Here is a 20,839-nt window from a genome sequence, read left to right on the forward strand (position 1 = left end):
GTGTGGCGGCTGCCCACGTGGCGCCCAGGAAGAGAAAAAAATGGCGAGGCGGGGTCGGCAGGCGGAGGCGGGGCCAGGCGGGGGCGGGGCCAAGGGCCGCAGAGCCTGGCGCGGAGCCGGCGAGATTTTCGTGGGGTCGCACCTGTTGCGTGACTCCCCCACAGTCCGGCCGCGGGAGTCCGACCCTGAATGCCCAGGGAGTGTTGCGAGAAACCTGGACGAGTTCCGGGTCCCGCTCCCTTGGGAGCACGTGGCCTACCCGTCTCTCGATTGCGATTGCGGGGTTGGGTGGTCGCGACACCGGGGTCGCCTTGAGGCCAGTCTGGCTGCCGAGATCTGCGGGAGTCCACCTCCGGCCAGCTGGCAATTTTGAAAGACTGCCTTACTTTCCCCATCTCAGTGCCAGGGCAGGGGCCCTTGGAGTGACTTGGCCGGAGTCTGGGGCCCGACCACCCTGCCCTCTCTCAGGACCCGGGCTTTCTGCTGTGCAGACCCTCGTGGGCGGCCTCCCCTCGGAACTCGGACACCATGGCTTCAGGTGAGTGTGTGTACGTGTGTTGGAGGGAGGGTCTCTGGGACAGAGAAGTGCTGTGGCCAGGGTGACAAGAGGGTGGGAGTCACAGCACAGCAGCAGGACGTAGGGAAGGCGGTCAGCTCTTCCTACGAGGGCCTGGGGAGCAGAGCCAGAGTGTGCAGAGCCAGAGGAAAAATCCGAAGAGGCTAGGGTCTCTGTCCCAGACCCCCAGACAAGGGGGTCTCCTGGCCTTCCTGCCTTCCTAGGAGGTAGCTATTTGGCGACGGTGGAATTTTCCCAAGACAGGCCCCTCCCTCCTGGGCTGGGATTCTCGGTTCTTCCCCCTCCTCCCAGAGCTGAGCTACCCCCGGAGCTGAGGGTCAGATGTGGAAGGAAAGTGGGTGCTGGGTTTTCACGGAGTATGCCAGCCCTGCCCCGGGAGGACTGTGTTTGAGCTTGGACTCACTCGCTGCTGAATTCCTATTTGTTATTCTTTTTTCTTCCAGACTAGCTGGAAGGACCAGCTAGCCTGGACTTTGGCTTCTTTGCCCTGGAGCCCTGGCATAATGGGGTGAGGGCTCTTGGTGGGTTAGTGGAGAGCTGGGGGCTGGCCCTTCCCCATCTTCTTTTCTACCCACTCCCTCCCCCGCCCCCCGCCAAGCCCAGCCACCATCAGTCACGTCACTCCTGGGACTGAGGAGGGAGGGGAGGGATAGGGGGCAGAGATGGAGGCCCCACTCCCCGAGGTTGCCTAGACAACATGAGAAATCGTGGCCGGGGCCTCTTCCGCCTGCGGAGCCGCTGCTTCCTGCATCAGTCACTCCCGCTGGGGGCGGGGCGGAGGAAGGGGTTGGATGTGGCAGAGCCAGGCCCCAGCCGGTGCCGCTCAGACTCCCCCGCTGTCGCCGCCGTGGTCCCAGCCATGGCATCCTATCCATCTGGCTCTGGCAAGCCCAAGGCCAAATATCCCTTTAAGAAGCGGGCCAGCCTGCAGGCCTCCACTGCAGCTCCAGGTGAGTGTGTGCTTCCTGGCCTCAGGATAGATGCTGGGCTCTGTCTTGCCACCTCTCGCCCAAGCTGCTGGTCCCCTCAGAGGAGGCCACCTCCTCTGGCATCCTCTCTGTGGTGGTGCCTCTTAACCTCAGTCCCAGGGACAGCCGGCTTGGAAGGTGGGGTGAGGGGTGGCCGGGGGTGGGGGTGGATCTGAGATATCTGTGCCAGGGATGCTGTCCTCTGTCACAAGGAGTGGGCATGGTGTGGGTGCAGCAAGAGGTGTGTGTGCACACGTGTCAGCGTGTGCATGTGCTAAGACTGCATGTGGAGCATGTGTGAATGGAGTGGGGGTGTGTGGGACTGTTTTGTGGACTGGCCACTCTGGTGCCTGTGCCTTTACCAGGCAGGCTCAGGCTGTTCTGTGACTAGTTCCACTTTTTAGGACCCCACATCTAGATTCCCCTCACTGGGGGTCTGACATCTGGGCACAACCATTGTTGGCATCCCACAACTGGGGGCTTGACTGTATCTATCGTTTGCTATTTGCTCGTTCCTTGTCTATGTCATGAGCCTCCTTAGGAGTATGGGGCGTCCTTGGTCAGGTCCGTGCAGGCTTCAGACTGGGGCTGCTGCCCGCACTGCGTGTGCTCCTGCACCCTTTGGTTCGTCTCTCACTCTAGTAAGCATCTCTGCATCATTTGGAGCAGGCAGCGAGGTGCAGCAGCGCCTGTCTCAGTGAGGGCTTGGCTGCCTGGCTCTGTGCTTGCAGAGGGCTGTCTGCCTGCTGTCTGCTCCCAGGCCTTGTGGCTAAGGAAAGACCCACCCTGACTTTGATGACCAGATCATGCTGACTGCCCCCCACCCTTGCAGCTGTCTGTAGCCATAGCCCTACTATCAACCTCCTATATTTTCTTGTTTCATTGACGATGCCTAGTGCTAGGTCTGTACTGCCCTGAGGGTGTTCTCTGTGCCCAGGTCTGTGCCATCCAGAAAGGGTGTCCCCTGGGTGGGGCCCTCCCTGGCCCTGTTTGGTTCAGCAGTAGGGCAACTGATACGGATCTAGCCCAGAACTGGATACCCTTCAGTGGTCAGATGGTAAGAGCATCTGACACTTGTGGGGTCAAAGCCGTGGACACCCCTGTGCCTACTGAGGCAGTCCTGGCAGTGTGTGAGGGGCTCCTGGTCGAGAGGGGAGATGGGGTGCTCAGAATCTCAGAGTTGGTGGGAGTGGCTCTGGAGCGGCCCACTCTGGCTTTTGCTTGACTTCTCTGTAAGTGTGGGTGTATGTGTGTGGTGCTGGCCCCTAGAGAAAGGACCAGTAGGCAGCTGAGTCTTCTAGGCCTGGCCTCTGAGAACGTAGAGGTTACTGCCTGTGTGTCACCTTCAGTGAGCCTGTGGCAGCCCTGGAGAGTGGCCTGGCAGGCTGGGGGGATGGCGTTGGCTGTTGGAATCTGTCCTGCTCACCCCAGAACTGCTGTGGAGCCCCAGACCCCTGTGCTAGGAGAGGGGGTTGAGATTTGGGCCTTTGACTCAACTCCTGCTAACCCAATATGAACTAGCCATGGAGGTCTGTGGTCGGCCTCCCCTAGATGGAGTTAGAAGTGGTCTGGGGCCATATGTAGGGAGGAGGTGTGTAGAATCAGGGTTCTTGGGCAAGAAAAGGTCTTACACTCTGGGGGTGAGGCAGGGTCCCCTCTTTTCTTCCTCTTTCTACTTTGTCCTTTTCCAAGAAAGAGATAGTCACCCCATCTCCACCCCTGCCAAGTTCACTTCACTGCCCTTTACTGGCCTATTGCCTTCACCCTGCACTGGGCCCAGAGAACCTCCCACTGTCCTCAGTGGGCAGGGCTACAAGTAGGATGTATTTTGAAGGTCCCAGGAGTTCATAATTGCAGGCCTCGCCTCAACACAGAGCCTGGTGTTTTGCAGAACACTTGCAGAGCCATTATCTCTGTGAGCCTTATGGCAGTTGTGGCTAGGCAGGGAAGGGAGCACTTACCGCCCCACTTGTAGATGAGGACCCAAAGCCTTCCATGGTAGGTAGAGACATGCCTGGAAGCAGGAACAGAATCAGACCCATGTCCTCCAAATTCTAGCTCCCTTTCTCCCAAACTTATTCTGGACAGTTTGTCCCGTCCCTGATGATAGGCTTGGATCAGGGATTGCAAGTCTAGGGGCCTGTGAACCAGTCCCCTGAGCAGCTGGGCAGCGGGGAAGCCTCAGTGACTGGCCCCTACCTAGACTGGGCCAGTTCCTCAGCTGCCAGTTAGCTTCTTCCCCAGCAAAGGCCCTGTCTCTCCTAAGGGACCCCATAGTCAGGGCCCAGAGGACAGTGGTGAGTACCAAGGCCACTGCCAGGGGAGGCTGACCTGGGGCTGTGGGTATGGAGATGAGGAGAGCTGTTCCCTTCCTTTTTCTCCCCTCTTACTCTTTGGCCAGCCAGGCCCTGTCCACTGACTGTCCCCTAGGGCAGTGGATTTTAAGGAGGCTTGGCTCCTCCCTGCCGGCCTGCCCTGCCCAAATCAGCCTACCCTGCTACTCCCCCTTAGGAGCCTCACATCTGGCTGGGTCCTCCCTGGCACTGTAGAGGCCCTCTTCAGTTCTGGAGCTCATCTTATCTCCCAACTCTGATGCTCCTTTTCTTGGTTTCTGGGCTCCCTTGAACTCCCCTAGCTCTGTGCTCACGGCCATCTCAGGGTCTCCCCTGCTTGCAGCTGCACTTGGTACAGCCTGTGCCAGCCCCTGAGGGACTGGCTGCAGCTTCACTGGCAAACAGGCGGGCAAGGGGCACAGGGCTGCTGGCTGGAGCTGCCTGCACTCTGCAGGTAGGGTTCAGGCAGGGCCCAGGGTGTGCAGGGGACGGGGTCTTGGATCTGGGGAAGGCCCCTCCCTCTTCCCTTCGTCCAGCTTTGGGACCAGTCCTGGAGTATTGGGAAATGGGTGCAGAGACTTTAAGGCCGGCTACCCAGGCAGATCCTGTAATCCTTCCCTAAGCCAGGGTGGAGGGTGCTGGATGGGAGCACTCCTTACAGCCGGCTGAGAGAGGCAGTTTGGGTGTGGAAAGCTTCCCACTGAGGAGCTGGGGCTGCTGAGCCCAGGGAGGGTCCTTCGGGGTAGGCTGGAAGCCTTGGCAGCCCCCATAGATCGGTGGCTTTACGGCCCTCTGGTGCCATCCTCCGGGTGGCACAGATGAAAAGTCTAGTCTTGATGGAGAAAGACCCCTGGCTTCTGACACTCCATTCCCCAGGGCCCTCTGTGGTGCCCCCAGCCCAGATCCTGGAGCCTGAGTGACATAGACTGTTTGTGGCAGCTCCTTTTAGAGGGACAGGCCAGGCCACATTTTGGCAGCCGTGGGGCCCTAGGGGAGAGGGCAGGCCTCCAGGGAGGAGGTAGGGTTCCCCTGCCAACCAGGCCTTCCACTTCCTCTCCTCTTCCCTTGAGGGCTGGTCCCCAGGTCAGAGCTGAGCAGCAGCTGTGGCTTTTCTTGTGCTGCACAGGTCCAGGATGTCAGGCACAGGGCCCTGCCCCTTACTGGAGAATCTGCTAGTCCAGGGGCGGGTCTGATCCTGGGTTGCCTGCCCTGGGAGCTGCAAGCTGGGGGTCCCTGGTGTGGCCGCCTGGTCGTTACCAAGCGCCTGGTGTGTGTCTCTGCGGGTGTCTGTGCATACGTGCGTGTGTGCGCACATGTACACGTGCACCTGCCTCTGGGAGGTAGTCATGTGGAGATTCTCATGGCCTGAGGGAGCAGGCTCTAGTCTGGGATTCGGTTCTCATTTGTGGAGGTAATGAATCTACTTGTTCTAGGGGCAGACTCAGAATCCCCATCCCGAGCCTGAAATGGTGAGGGGTCCTTGTGTTAGAGGTGAGGGTGAGCCCTTTGGGAGCCACACACACAGGCCTACTCTTCAGCTACTGAGGAGAGACTGCCCTCTTTCCCCACCCTGGGCTCTCTCGGGAGCTGGCCTAGTCAGGGCAGGGGCCCAGGGCTATCAGGGGTGCCCCTCCACCCTTTGACCCTGGCATCACTGTCTCTGCAGAGGCTCGGGGTGGTCTGGGGGCCCCTCCGCTGCAGTCTGCCCGATCCCTGCCGGGCCCCGCCCCCTGCCTCAAGCACTTCCCGCTCGACCTGCGCACGTCTATGGATGGCAAATGCAAGGAGATCGCCGAGGTATCACCTGGCACCACCCGCACCCTCACCCTGTGTCTCCATGCCCTGCCTCTGCTCCCCACACCCCTCACCTCAGCTGTCCCCTCACCTCACGCTTGGCTGTCTCCTGATCCTCAGCCTCTCCCAGGTACCCCTGGTCCTGCTGCCCTCACCCCACCCTTAGACTGTGTAGGAGAGTGTCCGAGGGCGGAGGGCCAGCCATGCTGACCTTCCTTCCCTCCCCCCAGGAGCTGTTCACCCGCTCGCTGGCCGAGAGTGAGCTCCGTAGTGCCCCGTATGAGTTCCCCGAGGAGAGCCCCATTGAACAGCTGGAGGAGCGGCGGCAGCGGCTGGAGCGGCAGATCAGCCAGGATGTCAAGTGAGCCCAGCAGGCAGCTGCTTAGTCTCCCTCCATACCCGTCCAGACCCTTTCAGAGCCCTTCTCTGCCTCTTTCCCTCGCGCCCTCCCTTGGGGTGCTGCACAGGGAGCCTAGAGTGGGCTTTGGAGTCGGGCTGCTGGGTTCTGTTCTGTCTTCTAGCCGCCGGTGTGGCTGGGCCATGTTGCTTAACTTACGGGTCTGCTTTCTCATCTCTAAAGTGGGTGAGAACAGCACAGGGTTCTGCAGCTCTGCCTTTGAGGATCACATGTGACAACATGTGCACGGCACCTAGTGTGGTGCTGGGACCTGGGAGCAAGGGCCGTCCCTTGTGATCTGCCTGACCTCTCACCCCTTTTGCCTCTAGGCTGGAGCCGGACATCCTGCTTCGGGCCAAGCAAGATTTCCTGAAGACAGACAGTGACTCGGACCTACAGTGAGGAGGGCAGAGGGGCACAGGGGATGCGGAGCTGGAGTCTGCCCTTCTGCCGGCTCCAAACCCCTCCCTTGAATGCACCCCCTGCAGGCTCTACAAGGAACAGGGTGAGGGGCAGGGTGACCGGAGCCTGCGGGAGCGTGATGTGCTGGAACGGGAGTTTCAGCGGGTCACCATCTCCGGGGAGGAGAAGTGTGGGGTGAGTATGGGGTGCACGTGGGGCAGGGCCTTGAATCTCCATCACCTATGTCTTAGTGGGTTCCCCCAACCTGGAGACCTGGGGGTGGGGGCTGGAGAGGGTGTTTCTCTTTCCAGCAGCTGGAGGGGCAGAGGGGCTGGCTGGGAGCCACTTGATGTGCTGGACCAGGGTGATCTGAGTATTCCTGGGGGCCAGGGCCTGTGGGAGGTGGGGATAGTTTGGGGTCTGAGATAAAGCCTCAGGGAGGAGGTCTCTGAGTCCGAGACTGAGGATGGTGATTGCATGTCCTCATCTTCAGGTGCCATTCACAGACCTGCTGGATGCAGCCAAGAGTGTGGTGCGGGCACTCTTCATCCGGGAGAAGTACATGGCCCTGTCCCTGCAGAGCTTCTGCCCCACCACCCGCCGCTACCTGCAGCAGCTGGCTGAAAAGCCTCTGGAGACCCGGACCTATGAGCAGGGCCCCGACACCCCTGTGTCTGCTGGTGGGACCCCCCATCTCTGCCCCACCCCATGTGCCCTAACCTCCTGGGCTTCCTCAGCCTAGTGCCTGGGCACCTCTGCCCTGCCCGCCTCTCCCTACACCCAGCCTCATTCCAACCTCTTGGTGTGCAGGGGTGGAGGTTGGGCAGGAGCTGTCTGACCTACTGGGTCTTCAACATCTCTTGCCGTCTGTGGGGACTTTGGGTTGGGCAGTGGGTGGCTTGGAAGAGCCCTGCTCTGACTTTACCCTCCTCACCCCTGCAGATGCCCCGGTGCACCCCCCTGCACTGGAGCAGCACCCGTACGAGCACTGTGAGCCAAGCACCATGCCTGGGGACCTAGGCTTGGGTCTGCGCATGGTGCGGGGTGTGGTGCACGTCTACACCCGAAGGGAACCTGACGAGCAGTAAGAGGGGTGTGGTGCGTGTTGGGGGGATGCAGCGTGGGAGGTTGCATTGGCTTGGGAGAGGCCACAGGGCTCAGCTTGCTCTCCTCACCCAAGCTCCCCTCCATGCCAGTTGCTCAGAGGTGGAGCTGCCATATCCTGACCTGCAGGAATTTGTGGCTGACGTCAATGTGCTGATGGCCCTGATTATCAATGGCCCCATGTGAGTCCCCTGCCATCCCAGACACTTAGCTTGCCTCCTAGCCCAGATTCTCCAGCCCCAGTTCTGCCCCAGACTCCCATCACCTGGTGATAGTCATCTTTCCTAGTTGCTGAGCCCTCGACTTGCCTGCAGTCTACTGGCCTCTTGGCAGCCTGCATCCTTACCCTCCCACCTGCTCCCTCTGATCTGCTACCCGAGCCCTCCCCAGGTGCCTCCCTTCAGGGCCTAAGTGTCTGCCTTGTTCTCCTCATGCCCAGAAAGTCATTCTGCTACCGCCGGCTGCAGTACCTGAGCTCCAAGTTCCAGATGCACGTGCTACTCAATGAGATGAAGGAACTGGCCGCCCAGAAGAAAGTGCCACACCGAGATTTCTACAACATCCGCAAGGTGGGCCCTGACCCCGTGACCCTCTCCGTGTCCCCATCCCACACCTCTGCCCAGCCTCCCATTCAAGGGCCAGGCCCCCCACAGAGCATCCAGTACAGAGGGTCCTTTCCCATCGCACTGCCCTGGGCCCCAGACCGTCCTGGCCTCTGGTGGATCAGCAGTGCCCTGTTCCACTCCAGGTGGACACCCACATCCATGCCTCGTCCTGCATGAACCAGAAGCATCTGCTGCGCTTCATCAAGCGGGCGATGAAACGGCACCTGGAGGAGATCGTGCACGTGGAGCAGGGCCGTGAACAGACGCTGCGGGAGGTCTTTGAGAGCATGAATCTCACAGCCTACGACCTGAGTGTGGACACGCTGGATGTGCATGCGGTCTGTGCCAGTGGTGTGGGCTGTGGGACTCAGTCAGTCAGGGGACCAGGAGTCAGGGGTGACCTGAGCCTTCCCATGTCCCCCAGGACAGGAACACTTTCCATCGCTTTGACAAGTTTAATGCCAAATACAACCCTATCGGGGAGTCCGTCCTCCGAGAGATCTTCATCAAGACGGACAACAGGGTATCTGGGAAGTACTTTGCTCACATCATTAAGGTAAGGAGGCCGCCTTCCCTGCCAAGCCTCGAGCCTGAGGATCTGGGGGCTTTTGGGGGATGAGACTCAAGGAAGGTGGGCAGATGACCCCCTGAAGAGCTCTGACTCAGCTCACCTCATGTCTAGGAGGTGATGTCAGACCTGGAGGAGAGCAAATACCAGAATGCAGAGCTGCGGCTCTCCATTTACGGGCGCTCGAGGGATGAGTGGGACAAGCTGGCGCGCTGGGCCGTCATGCACCGTGTGCACTCCCCCAACGTGCGCTGGCTGGTGCAGGTGCCCCGCCTCTTGTGAGTGTCCCTTGGAGTGGGAGGGGAACCTGTGAGGTCATGTTCAAGGGGTCAGGGCCTGCCTCCTGCCCTCCTAAGATGGCTGAGCCTCCCTTGTCCCTGCCAACCCCTCTGAGTGCAAAGAAGGGCTTCCTGGTCCCACCCATGGTCTGTCCAGCCTGGCCCACCTGGGTATCCTTGCTTTCCCAGTGTGGTTCAGATACGCCCCTATGCTCTTGGGCCGAGCTCTGACCCTTACTGGCCCGCTGGGTTTCCTCCCATTGGCCCTGACTTGCACATACCTGCATGTTATGTCTCGCCTGCAGTGATGTGTACCGTACCAAGGGCCAGCTGGCCAACTTCCAGGAGATGCTGGAGAACATCTTCCTGCCACTGTTCGAGGCCACTGTGCACCCTGCCAGCCACCCGGAGCTGCATCTGTTCTTGGAGCATGTGAGCAGGCAGCACAGGGCTGGGTATGGGGAGCACAGCCAGCTTCACGTCCAGCTGCAGCTCTGGCTCTGACCCCAGGGTTCTGTATTAGGTGGATGGTTTTGACAGTGTGGATGACGAGTCCAAGCCTGAGAACCATGTCTTCAACCTGGAGAGCCCCCTGCCTGAGGCGTGGGTGGAGGAGGACAACCCACCCTATGCCTACTACCTGTACTACACCTTTGCCAACATGGCCATGTTGAACCACCTGCGCAGGTGCCCGCACCACCCTGTGTCTGTTTGCTGTGCCGTCTCTTGCCCAACAAACTTCACTCTTGGCACCTTGGGCTGGGGCCACCAGACCTCTGACCCACCTGTTGCCTGGACTAGATGGGTTCTTTCTCTGCCCTTGGAGCTACATCTCTCACCCCTCACAGCCAGTAACCTACCCCTGTCCCCCTTATCCCAGGCCTGCATAGTTATCGGCTGGAGGACATATGCAGGCTGGGTTGGGAGGCCAGGGGCTCCAGTGAGCCCAGGTGATCCCAGGCTCAGGAGCTGACACTGTCTTCATGTCCCCCAGGCAGAGGGGCTTCCACACGTTTGTGCTGAGGCCACACTGTGGGGAGGCTGGACCCATCCACCACCTGGTGTCAGCCTTCATGCTGGCTGAGAACATTTCCCATGGGCTGCTTCTGCGCAAGGTCAGGATCTGCCCGCCCAGCCTTCCCTCCCAATTGTTCACCTTCCTCTGAACCATTCGAGCCCCTTCAGTAACCAATCCTCCTCCCACCCAGCCCTCAGATTGGATTCTGCCTTCCCAATGTAACTACCCTTCCCCGCCCTAGCCTCCAGCCTGGGGCCCCAACTTGGATTTTGACTAATTCACCCTTTGCACATCAGGCCCAGCCTGGATTCTCCTCCCCCTTCCCTCTTCTGTGGCCTGGACCCCCAGAACCACTGTGCCCTGCCCAGCCCCGAGGCCACCTGACAGGCCCTCCCTCCCTGTTGCCTGCCCAGGCCCCCGTCCTGCAGTACCTGTACTACCTGGCCCAGATTGGCATCGCCATGTCCCCGCTCAGCAACAACAGCCTCTTCCTCAGCTACCACCGGAATCCGCTACCGGAGTACCTGTCCCGCGGCCTCATGGTCTCCCTGTCCACTGATGATCCCCTGCAGTTCCACTTCACCAAGGTCAGAGCCCAGCAGGCAGCCAGGCAGGCGGGCGGGTCCCAGGACGCTGGGGTCTTTCGGGTCGGGCGGGGGGGGGGGGTCTCTCGGGTTGGTGCTGCCCCCTGGTGGTAGAGCATAGCAGGCCAATTGGCAAGTCCTATGGAGTTGGGGGGTTGGGCGGATGGGGGGCGGGGGTGGGTAGAGCGTGTGGGGAGGCGGGGGAAGGGAGGCAGGGGCAGCTAGCCAGGACGCACTCCTCTGAGGGAACCTGGCCCGTGCAGGAGCCGCTGATGGAGGAATACAGCATCGCCACCCAGGTGTGGAAGCTCAGCTCCTGCGATATGTGTGAGCTGGCCCGCAACAGCGTGCTCATGAGTGGCTTCTCGCACAAGGTACTACAGCGCCTGCCTGGACCTTGGCATGGCATCGCTCCTCCCCTCCTTTGCATTTGGGGTCCTGACCTGTCCCTGGGATGGCTTGGGGTGGGGCACGGCCCCTCAGCACTGGCGGCAGCCCTGCCCATTACCCCTGCTCCCTGCAGGTAAAGAGCCACTGGCTGGGACCCAACTATACCAAGGAAGGTCCTGAAGGGAATGACATCCGCCGGACCAACGTGCCAGACATCCGCGTGGGCTACCGCTACGAGACCCTGTGCCAGGAGCTGGCGCTCATCACGCAGGCAGTCCAGAGTGAGATGCTGGAGACCATTCCGGAGGAGGCGGGTATCACCATGAGCCCAGGGCCTCAGTGAGCCTGGTCCATGAAGTGCCCACCACATCGCAGCACTTTTACCACGTTTTGTCCTCAGACCCCTCCCATGCTGTGTGGTCTCTGCATGTCTCCGTTCTTGTCTGTCTGTGTCTTGCATGTCTCCGACCATGTCACTGTCCCTGAGCCGCCCAGTGAAAGCAAAGCCTGGGAATCTGCTCGTTGTTGTTTGGGCTCAGGTAGCACCTGACGGCCCAGGTATTGAGGGTCCCCCCTGCTGGTGGCCCTGTCCTGGGGTCCTCAGAAGCCTGACTGTCCTACGGGCTTCTCCAGTGTCCATAGGGGCTTGGGATGGTTGTGGGGGGCTGGCCCCTCTAGCCTTTCAGGTCCTTCCTGGACAAATCTAAGCCTTGGCCAGGGCTGGAATTTAGGCCCCTGTCTTGTTCATGTAACCGAGGGGTAGGCGGGGGACCTGTACACCTCTGCTGTGGGCACGGGGCTGCTGAGGGTCTGTGGAACTCCAGCAGCTCCGCACTGGCTAGAGCTGGGCTGAGAGCTCAGTCACAGCCCTGGGCTTCCTGGCCTAAGTGGGTAGACGCAGGTGGCAGAGGTGCTGGACCACATCTCCGCCAAGTCACTGCCCAGCAGCCTTCTCCGTCCTGTCCCCAGCCCACGTGCTCCTTGGGTGTCAGCTTCCTGTGCCTCTGTGGGAGAGGGCAGCTGCCGTGTGTTATGTCTGGGGCCACGGTCACTGCAAGGTCCTGGATCTGCCACTCAACCCTGGGAGTGGTGTTCCCAGTGTGGCTCCCAGAGCTTTGACCAGATCCTGATCCCAGCTGGCCCCTGTGTTGTGTTCTGGACCGAGGCCTTTGCTGTGAACTGCAGTGTTTCATACGACCCATCTTTCCTAGTGCATGAGAAATAAAGATTATTTAATTAATGAAGCAGGTGGGGTTTCTGTTGGGAGAGGAAGCACCATGGTGGGAGGTGGCTGTGAATGGAGGCACTGCACATTCTGAGGAGAGGGACTAGTCTTGGGTGATGTGTATGTTGTGCTTGTGGAAACTGACAAAGGAAGCTGTGGGAGAGAGGAGATACCCATCCGACCCTCATCTAGCCTGTCCCCCATGAGGGGGACAGTTAGCCCCAGGTCTGCAGCACATCCCTGTCACACCAGCTCGGGGGCTGGTGTCTGTTTCCTACCTTGTACTTCTTCCCCTCTTCCAGCCTCTGAGGGGATGGCCTGGTAGGTGGGGACTGTGCACCTACAGGCAAACCCGAGGCCAGGGTCTTCTGGGGGGTCTTATTTAGATGGCCCTCTCGAGGCCATACTCTCAGAGATTCTGATTCAGTAGGCAGAAGGTGTGGCACAGACATCTGCAAACTCTCAGGCAGATTCTATTGCAAGAGGTTGGCACAAGCCTGTGCATTCTGATTCCAGCGCCTCCCCCCACAACCTCAGCCTCTGTCCCATGTTTAATACACAATTTCTGGAGCACCTCCCTGGCACAGAGGTTGCTGGAGTCTGTTCCCCAGGTAAAGAAGGAAAGTGGAATGTGCCCTGGGCTGTGCAGGGTCCTGGGTGGGCGGAGAGAAGCCTGTCGCTGCCCCTGCTGCTGGCTGGGGAGGCCTGTCCTCCCCTGGCTGGCTGCCTCAGAAGCGATTAGCCCTGGAACAGCATGAGCCTGTGTAATTGAGGGCCTGCCCAGAGCCAGAGCAGCTGGAGCAGGAGGGGGAGGCTGGGAGGCCGCTGGCTTCCTCCTCCCTTCTTGTCAGCTGCTCTCCCTCACCCCAGCCTCTTTCAGCAAGCAGGTCTGCACCTGGCCCTGGGCCTCCCAGCAGGTGCCCCGGGAAGACGCTCTCCTCATCCCTCCTCACTTCCCATTGGCCAAGCCCTCTCCCGGTCAAGACCCGAGGCCCTTCAGTTCAGAAGACACCCCTTGCCAATTCATCCTGGCCACTTACATGTCACAGAATTGAATGCTGGAGCCCAATGAAGGTGGGAGGTGGTGAGTCCACGGCTCCCCCACCCAGGCTGGGCCTTGGCTGCCCAAAGATCCCCCTTTACAAGGGTGAGAGGGACTCACTTTTCAAGTAGGTGAATAATAACACACCTGAGCTGTGTCTTGTCTTTGTTTTAACAAGGAAGCAGGATTAAAAGATCTTTCTAGAAGGTCTTTCGGAGGCAAGAACTGCCTGTCCCGTCTGCCAGCACTTAGGACTCTATATTTACTCGTTGAATTTGTCATTTAATAGAATCCTTCAGTTCACATTCTTGTCTCCTGTTTTTCTTAGTGTGTGCTGAGGCTTAGCTCTAAGAATATTACTAATTTGAAGTTCCTAGCAGCCTCTCCATGGTTTATTTTTGAAACAAGGTCTTGCTCTATCATCTAGGCTGCAGTGACCTCCTGGGCTCAAGTGATCCTCCCACTCTTGTAGCCTCATGAGTAGCTGGGACTACAAGCACGTGCCACCTTCATCATGCTGCGTAGGCTGGTCCTGAACTCCTGGGCTCAAAGTCCTGGGATTATAGGCGTGAGCCACCGCGCCCAACCCACAATTTATTTTTTAAACAACTTCCCTCTGGTTTCTTAGTTTCTCAGAAATTTCTCTTTCAAATATTTGTGAAGAGAAAATAATCTTAAAACAGTAAGCCCTTAATACTTCTTCCTATCTGAAAAGAAAATCATTTTCGTTAAAAAAAAATTGGAAAATAAAGAAAAACAGGAAGAAGTAAAAAGCCCACTCATAATCTACCAAATATTCAGTTTCACCAAGTATTTGCTGCATGCCTGAGATGTATGTAGATATTTTAATACATATCTATGCATATTTGTGCGTTCTTTTCAGTTCTTTTAAAAATCGTATTTTTGAGTTGATTTCACATGGATAATTTGGGCTTTTAAAAATATTTATTATTATTTTTTTGAGATGGAGTCTCACTCTGTTGCCCAGGCTGGAGTGCAGTGGCACAATCTTGGCTCACTGTAGCCTTTGCCTCCCAGGTTCAAGTGATTCTCCTGCCTCAACTTCCCAAGTAGTTGGAATTACAGGCGCGTGACACCCACACCTGGCTAATTTTTTGTATTTTTAATAGAGACAGGGTTTCACCATGTTGGTCAGGTTGGTCTCGAACTCCTGACCTCAGCTGATCCACCCACCTCAGCCTCCCAAAGTGCTAGGATTACAGGTGTGAACCACCAGGCCTGACCCCGGCCTATTTTAAAAATTATTTTAACATATGTCTTTCCACATGTCATTAAAATACTCTGCAAATATGAATGTGAACTACTGTGCACCACCCCCTGGTGAGCCTCCCGTGGTTTATGATTACAGCTCTCCTCCGTTAAGAATAACTGTGGCCTAATGTGACCAACAATGTGCACTCTGGGTTTGACTTTTGGTTCCACCACTTTCAGGCTGTGTGACCTTAGGCAAGTTACTTCCCCTGTCTGTGCCTCCAGGTCCTCACCCATTTCATGGGGATAATAATAGCACTTTTCTCATGGGTTGATTTTGGATTCAATCGGCCACTGGATATAAAGCACTAAGCAAGAACTCAGTAAATATAAGCTATTATTATCTTTGCATAAATCTCTCCGGATTATTCCCTTAGTGTAGATGCCCTGAGTGAAATCACCAGGTCCAAGGTAGAATTTTTTTACTGTTCTTGATAGAAATGAATCAAAGTATGTGAGCCGAAATAAAAAGTCATTTCCTTGCCCTCGACCTTGCCTGCACCTTCCATGCCAGCCCGTCACCTCCTCTCCTCTTTTGGAGCCCCACGCCCTGCCCTTCCTCTCGACCTGCTCTGTGTGCCTGTGTGTGTGAAGGAGCCCACATCTTCTTTCTGGTCAGGGGCCAGATCTTACATGGAATCGGGGGGTGGGGGAAAGAGGGTGGGTGGCAGAGGGAGTAAATAAAACAGGCAACCCAACCAATGTTTGGGGCCTGTCCTGAGTGAAGTCGACACTGAGGGACTGTCCCTCATCTGTCCCTAAAGCTTTCGGACTCGGAAGCATGAGGGCCATGTGCCAGGCCACATCTCACATGCCCTGCATGGGGTCACCTCTCCATGCCCACTCCTGGGGGAGTGGAGGAGAGTAACTGGGGAGCTATCTGGGTCCCCAGGCTGGGGTAGAGGACGGGTAAGGGTGTTTGGTTGGGTGACAATAATCCTGATTTCTAAACCCTACACCAGAACATTTACCATATCAAAGTATTGCCTCACTTATGAATGTATTCATATGAAATTCCAATAAAGGCCTAAGCATTAACTCAGATTTAATCCAATGTTTGACAAATCACTTTATTTTCAAAATGAGAGTGAAATTGCCCAAATTAGGATGCCCTGAACAATCTGGGGTGGGTGGTCTCTGCAGCTGCACCTGAAGTGGGCAGCCTGCAGGTCTAGAGATGGGGACCATCCAAATGCCTTGATTTTGTGCGCACACCTGTCTTCTCCTGGCAGGCCCTCAATGCTGCCCACCCCCGGGCAACACAGGGAGCTGAAAGAAAAGCTTTGAGGGCTGCAAAAAAAAAAAAAAAAAAAGTTGAAATTGACAAATGTTTAATGAAATGCCTTCAGAAAGTTGCATGTCAACTTTAATATTTGTTAAGTCACATGTCATTATATTTGAAAACAATTTGTAACTTGGATTTTTGACAAGAGTTCCAGAATATGCAATATGATGAAACAGAAATCATAGCCAATAGTAAATTAAGTGAGTTACTCAGAGTCAAGTAATTTCAAAAGCAAATTTATAAAACCCCCTTTAAAGCAAAGTAGAGTTCTATTTAATGAGGGGTGTGGGTGCATTTTAAATGCAAGTGAGGGTGGGGCCTCCAAGAATCAGATGTAGGGTCTATAAAGGACTTACTTAAAATGGCTCAGCCCCGCAGTCCCACTCTGGGCCAGGGGGTTGGCTCAGTTGTTGGTCTTGCCATCACCTTCAGCCCCTCCTGCCTCCCTAAATAGTCTGGGCAGATTTGGAGCAGCTACTGCTGCCACTGGCATCTTCCTTGAATCTGTGCAATGGATACGCACAGCTGGAATTTCTGTCTCCCCTTTGCAGATGAGAGACTGACCTGGGTTTAAACCTGAATGTTCTGTTTATTATTTGGGCAAGTCAGCCCTCCTCCCTGACTTCCCAGGCTTGGAGGAGATATGCAAAGGGGAGTGGCTACCAATCCATTCCCAGCCTGGGTCCCAAGCCACGGCTGGGGTATGCTGGTGTATCTACTACGCATTTGCCATGCTGGGGTAAAATACCTATGAGCACCTGGCATTGGGCTGAGCTCTTTGTAAGTAAGTGTGAATGTACTTCCAGCTCCTAGGACTCTGCATGATCTCTATCACCATCTTCCCGCACGTCAACAGGGAGAATGAGGTTTGGGAGGTTATGTAACTCATCCAGAATGACTCAGCTAATGAGTGCCAGAGCTGGGATGTGACCCGAGAACTGTCAGGCTGCAAAGTCTTTGTTCCTCCTACTCTATCATGGTCCCTGCGATATGTGTCTGGTTGAGGGGGTCCCTCTAGGGGTGGGGTGCTCAGGGAAGGGACAGGGTCAGGCTCTGATGAGCAGGCGGATCAGTGCGGGTGAGTCTGGAGGCAGAAGGGTCATGCAGGAGGCTCCTGCCACATCCCGGGTGTGATTGACAAGGACCTGGCTGGTGGCAGTGTGGGTGGAGAGGAGCTTTTGTGGGGAGGCTGTTAAGACCAGTAGTTAAGACAGAGGCGGTAGAGGTGGCCACAGGATTGTGATTGGCTGGCACAGCCTGATGAGAGATGGAGAATATGAATGCTCTGAGGCGGCTGCTAGCCTGACCCCTCCCGGTTACCTTATACCCATCCCAGTCCATACACGGCCAGGGAGGTACTGGGCTTGTGATCCCTGGGTTCTATCCCATGGCACAGCTATCACTTATTAGCCATAAGATCCTGAAAAATTTCTAGGAACTCTGAGCTTTAGTTCTCTGATCTATCAAATGAGGATATCGGGGTCCACGTGTATTGGTTTGCCATGGAGATTAAATGCTGTTTATAAGGCTGAGTTCAAGGACAGGAGACTTGAACAACTATGGAGCTAGGACAGAAACTCCACTGGGGGACAGAGAAGGGTGGGCTAATTCCTTTTTGGAGAAAATAGCAATAATACCATGCTTGCTTTGTGTTTTATAATTTTCCATATTTAGGCCGGGCGCGGTGGCTCAAGCCTGTAATCCCAGCACTTCGGGAGGCCGAGGCGGGCGGATCACAAGGTCAGGAGATCGAGACCACAGTGAAACCCCGTCTCTACTAAAAAAAAATACAAAAAATTAGCCGGGCGCGGTGGCGGGCGCCTCTAGTCCCAGCTACTCAGGAGGCTGAGGCAGGAGAATGGCGGGAACCCGGGAGGCGGAGCTTGCAGTGAGCCGAGATCGCGCCACTGCACTCCAGCCTGGGCAACAGCGTGAGACTCTGTCTCAAAAAAAAAAAAAAAAAAAAAAAAAAAAAAAAAATTTCCATATTTAGTTTTTTTTGTTTTTTTTGTTTTTTTTTTTTGAGATGGAGTCTTGCTCTGTGGCCCAGGCTAGAGTGCAGTGGCCGGATCTCAGCTCACTGCAAGCTCCGCCTCCTGGGTTCACGCCATTCTCCTGCCTCAGCCTCCCGAGTAGCTGGGACTACAGGCGCCTGCCACCTCGCCCGGCTAGTTTTTTTGTACTTTTTAGTAGAGACAGGGTTTCACCGTGTTCGCCAGGATGGTCTCGATCTCCTGACCTCGTGATCTGCCCATCTCGGCCTCCCAAAGTGCTGGGATTACAGGCTTGAGCCACTGCGCCCGGCCATATTTAGTTTTTGCAACAGCCTTTTGAGTTGGTCAAGAGAGTGTTTATTCCTCCCAGCAGCCTCAAATCCTTTTGGAACCAGGTGTGAGCTAAACAGAAGCCATAAAATGTTACAAGTCCATAATGGATAATGGTACCAAAAGTCAAAGAGTCCCATACTTTGCCTGGTCACGGGGATAGGAGGTGGAGAGTGGAGTGAGGTCCTGGCGCCGGACTCCCAGCCCAGTGCTCTTATCTTTGTGCTCCCTTTGGGACCTGCTGGAGCTTTGAGTCAGAGCCTGGCCAGGGGCCTTAACTGGGGGTGGGAGGATGACTCTAGGTGACTGTGAAGCTGAGGTGGGGATGGCGAGGGTGGAACAGGGTGTGAGGTCTGGGCCTTGATGGAGTCACTAAGACTTTCGTTTTGTTGTTGTTGTTGTTGTTGTTTTGAGATGGAGTTTCACTCTTGTTGCCCAGGCTGGAGTGCAATGGTGCGATCTCTGCTCACTGCAACATCCGCCTCCCGGGTTCAAGCAATTCTCCTGCCTCAGCCTCCCAGGTAGCTGGGATTACAGGCATGTGCCACCACACCAGGCTAATTTGGCATTTTTAGTAGAGATGAGATTTCTCCATGTTGGTCAGGCTGGTCTTGAACTCCCAACCTCAGGTTGATCTGCCTGCCTTAGCCTCCCAAAGTGCTGGGATTGCAGGCATGAGCCACCGCGCCTGGCCAAGACTTTCAAAGGCAAGTGCCCATGTGTCTATTTATTTATTTATTTATGTTTTTATTTTTTGAGACGGAGTCTCACTCTTGTCACCCAGACTGGAGTGCAGTGGCATGATCTCAGCTTACTGCAACTTCTGCCTCCCAGGTTCAAGTGATTCTCCTGCTTCAGCCTCCCAAGTAGCTGGGATTACAGGTGCCCACCACCACACTTGGCTAATTTTTGTATTTTTAGTAGAGATAGGGTTTCACCATGTTGGCCAGGCTGGTCTCAAACTCCTGACCTCAGGTGATTTCACCCGCCTTGGCCTCCCAAAGTGCTGGGATTATAGGCATGAGCCACTGCGCCTGGCCCCATGTGTGTCCGTTTACCTCTGCTGAGCTCCCTCCTCTCTGCTCCTCCTACTGCCTTGGGCCTGTGCATCTTCTGGGAGATCCCCTGCTGGCTCTGAATCTCAGTGCACCTCCTGGGCAGCTGTGGAGGCTCGGCGCCCTGCCCTCATCTCAGCCTCTCTCGCACCTGTTCCTGCTCTTCTGCTCCTGGCCCCATCAGCTAACTCCCATTTACCTCATTTCTTTTCCTGAGTAACTGTTCTTTTTTAACTCCCACAGCAGCACTGTGCAGTATGTATTAGCGTTATCCGTATTTCACAGATGGTTATCCTAATGCACAAAGAAATTAAGTAATCAGCTCTGGTCACTCAGCGGGCATGAGGTAGAGCCAGGACTCAGCTCCAGGCCCATCCAGTTCCAGATTCCAAGCGGAACCATTATGGCGTATCGTCTCCAGAGCACTGCCAACCTCCAGAATCCTGCACGACCAAGCTGTCTCAGAGCATCGGAATCCCACACCAGCTGAGACACAGCAGCATCCAGCCAGGATGCGGCTGAGATGAGCGGCCTTCAGGTTCTGTCACAGGGTAGCAGGGGAACCCGGGACAATACCCAGCGGCCCACCAACTGCTCCCTTGTGGGGGAATATTTCTTGCCTCGTAGCGTGGGTGAGCCTGCTCTAACTGGTCCTCCTGCCTTCCTGATGGCTTCCTCACTGCCTCCCTCTCTCTACCCACCTCTTCCTTCTCCCCAGCAGGCCAGGAGGCCAATACCTGCTGCAGGGGCCTGGCCTGTTGCAGCTCTCTCCTCAGAGCCTGGAGTCAGGATGGAAGTTGGTTGGGAGAGAAGGAGGTGCTGGGGCGAGGTGGAAGGAGGAGGGGAGAGAGGAGGAGAGGCTCCTCCACGGTGGTCATCGAAGGCCCTGGGTGGACAGATGCAAGATGGACCAGCAGCTGGTGTTCAGGAGGCCACTGGGCAGGCCCTCGCTCTGTTCTCTCATGCAAATATGACTGCCCATAGAAACAAATTCCTCTAACCCAGCACACAGGAGCTGATAAGCTCCTTATCAGCTTACGATAAAGACTCAAACAACAAGCACAGGGTTTTTATAAAAAGTCAACCAGAAGTGGCTTGATGAGCAGTATGTTGGAAACGGGGTTTTGAAGAGTCTTGGTCAGCCCTGGGCCTCCTCCTCCTCTGCACCCATGTGCACTTGAGCAGAGCCCTGCTGGCCCAGAAAGTGCCTTTATTGGTTTAGAAGAAGATGTCCCTTCATTGGGTAGACACAGCCTCCTGATGGGGAGCACAGCTTGGCCAGCAGAGCACAGGCTGGTTTGCAGTCCATGATTCCCCTCCGCCCCCAGAGGCTCTTGCGCAGCATGTAACCCATCTGATATCTGTGTCAGCCTGGCTGGGGGTCCCTGGAGCGCCCACAGCCTGAGGGTGCACATGTAGCTGCATTCTCACTGATGCCACTAGTTCTTGTGCCTACTCTTGGAGGATGTCACCTAGCCAGGTCTCAACGTTCCAGGCAGCATCCTACATGAGTTTGTAAATCAACTGGAGTTCCAGCAGCCCCAGCTCCACCCCAATTGTGTCCTGCAGCTGAATACGGCTCAGTGCCCACAGAGCTGCCTAGGCACCTCGGGTTGCC

General features: G+C 56.3%; 3 protein-coding genes across 6 annotated transcripts in view; 2 read left to right on the plus strand and 1 right to left on the minus strand.

Annotated features, from left to right (window-relative positions):
* The window catches only part of PSMA5 (proteasome 20S subunit alpha 5), a 509,972-nt gene that overhangs the window by 219,857 nt on the left and 269,276 nt on the right, over nt 1-20,839 (minus strand). The gene's annotated exons all lie outside the window — the stretch shown is intronic.
* On the plus strand, nt 112-12,254 carry AMPD2 (adenosine monophosphate deaminase 2). Of its 4 annotated transcripts, none has more exons than XM_050745614.1 (18): nt 112-538; nt 5,545-5,675; nt 5,903-6,033; nt 6,399-6,467; nt 6,558-6,666; nt 6,965-7,151; nt 7,414-7,555; nt 7,668-7,757; nt 8,015-8,144; nt 8,324-8,518; nt 8,605-8,736; nt 8,863-9,026; nt 9,332-9,458; nt 9,550-9,713; nt 10,021-10,141; nt 10,458-10,631; nt 10,892-11,002; nt 11,152-12,254. In XM_050745614.1, the coding sequence occupies exons 1-18, from the start codon at nt 529-531 to the stop codon at nt 11,359-11,361; spliced, it is 2,397 nt and encodes a 798-aa protein (XP_050601571.1). In that variant the 5' UTR covers nt 112-528; the 3' UTR covers nt 11,362-12,254. The 4 variants fall into 4 exon arrangements, with proteins under 4 accessions (XP_050601571.1, XP_050601552.1, XP_050601561.1 ...); XM_050745595.1 differs by lacking the exon at nt 112-538 and adding an exon at nt 1,026-1,527; XM_050745623.1 differs by lacking the exon at nt 112-538 and adding an exon at nt 1,732-4,332.
* LOC126930060 (glutathione S-transferase Mu 1) overlaps nt 10,703-20,839 on the plus strand; it is a 77,212-nt gene continuing 67,075 nt past the window's right edge. The window contains exon 1 of the mRNA XM_050746774.1: nt 10,703-10,706. The gene's annotated coding sequence lies outside the window, so the exon portion shown is untranslated. The remainder of the gene's footprint in view (nt 10,707-20,839) is intronic.

The sequence above is a fragment of the Macaca thibetana genome, chromosome 1, assembly GCF_024542745.1.
Source record: "Macaca thibetana thibetana isolate TM-01 chromosome 1, ASM2454274v1, whole genome shotgun sequence".
In the NCBI taxonomy this organism is placed as follows: Eukaryota; Metazoa; Chordata; class Mammalia; order Primates; family Cercopithecidae; genus Macaca; species Macaca thibetana.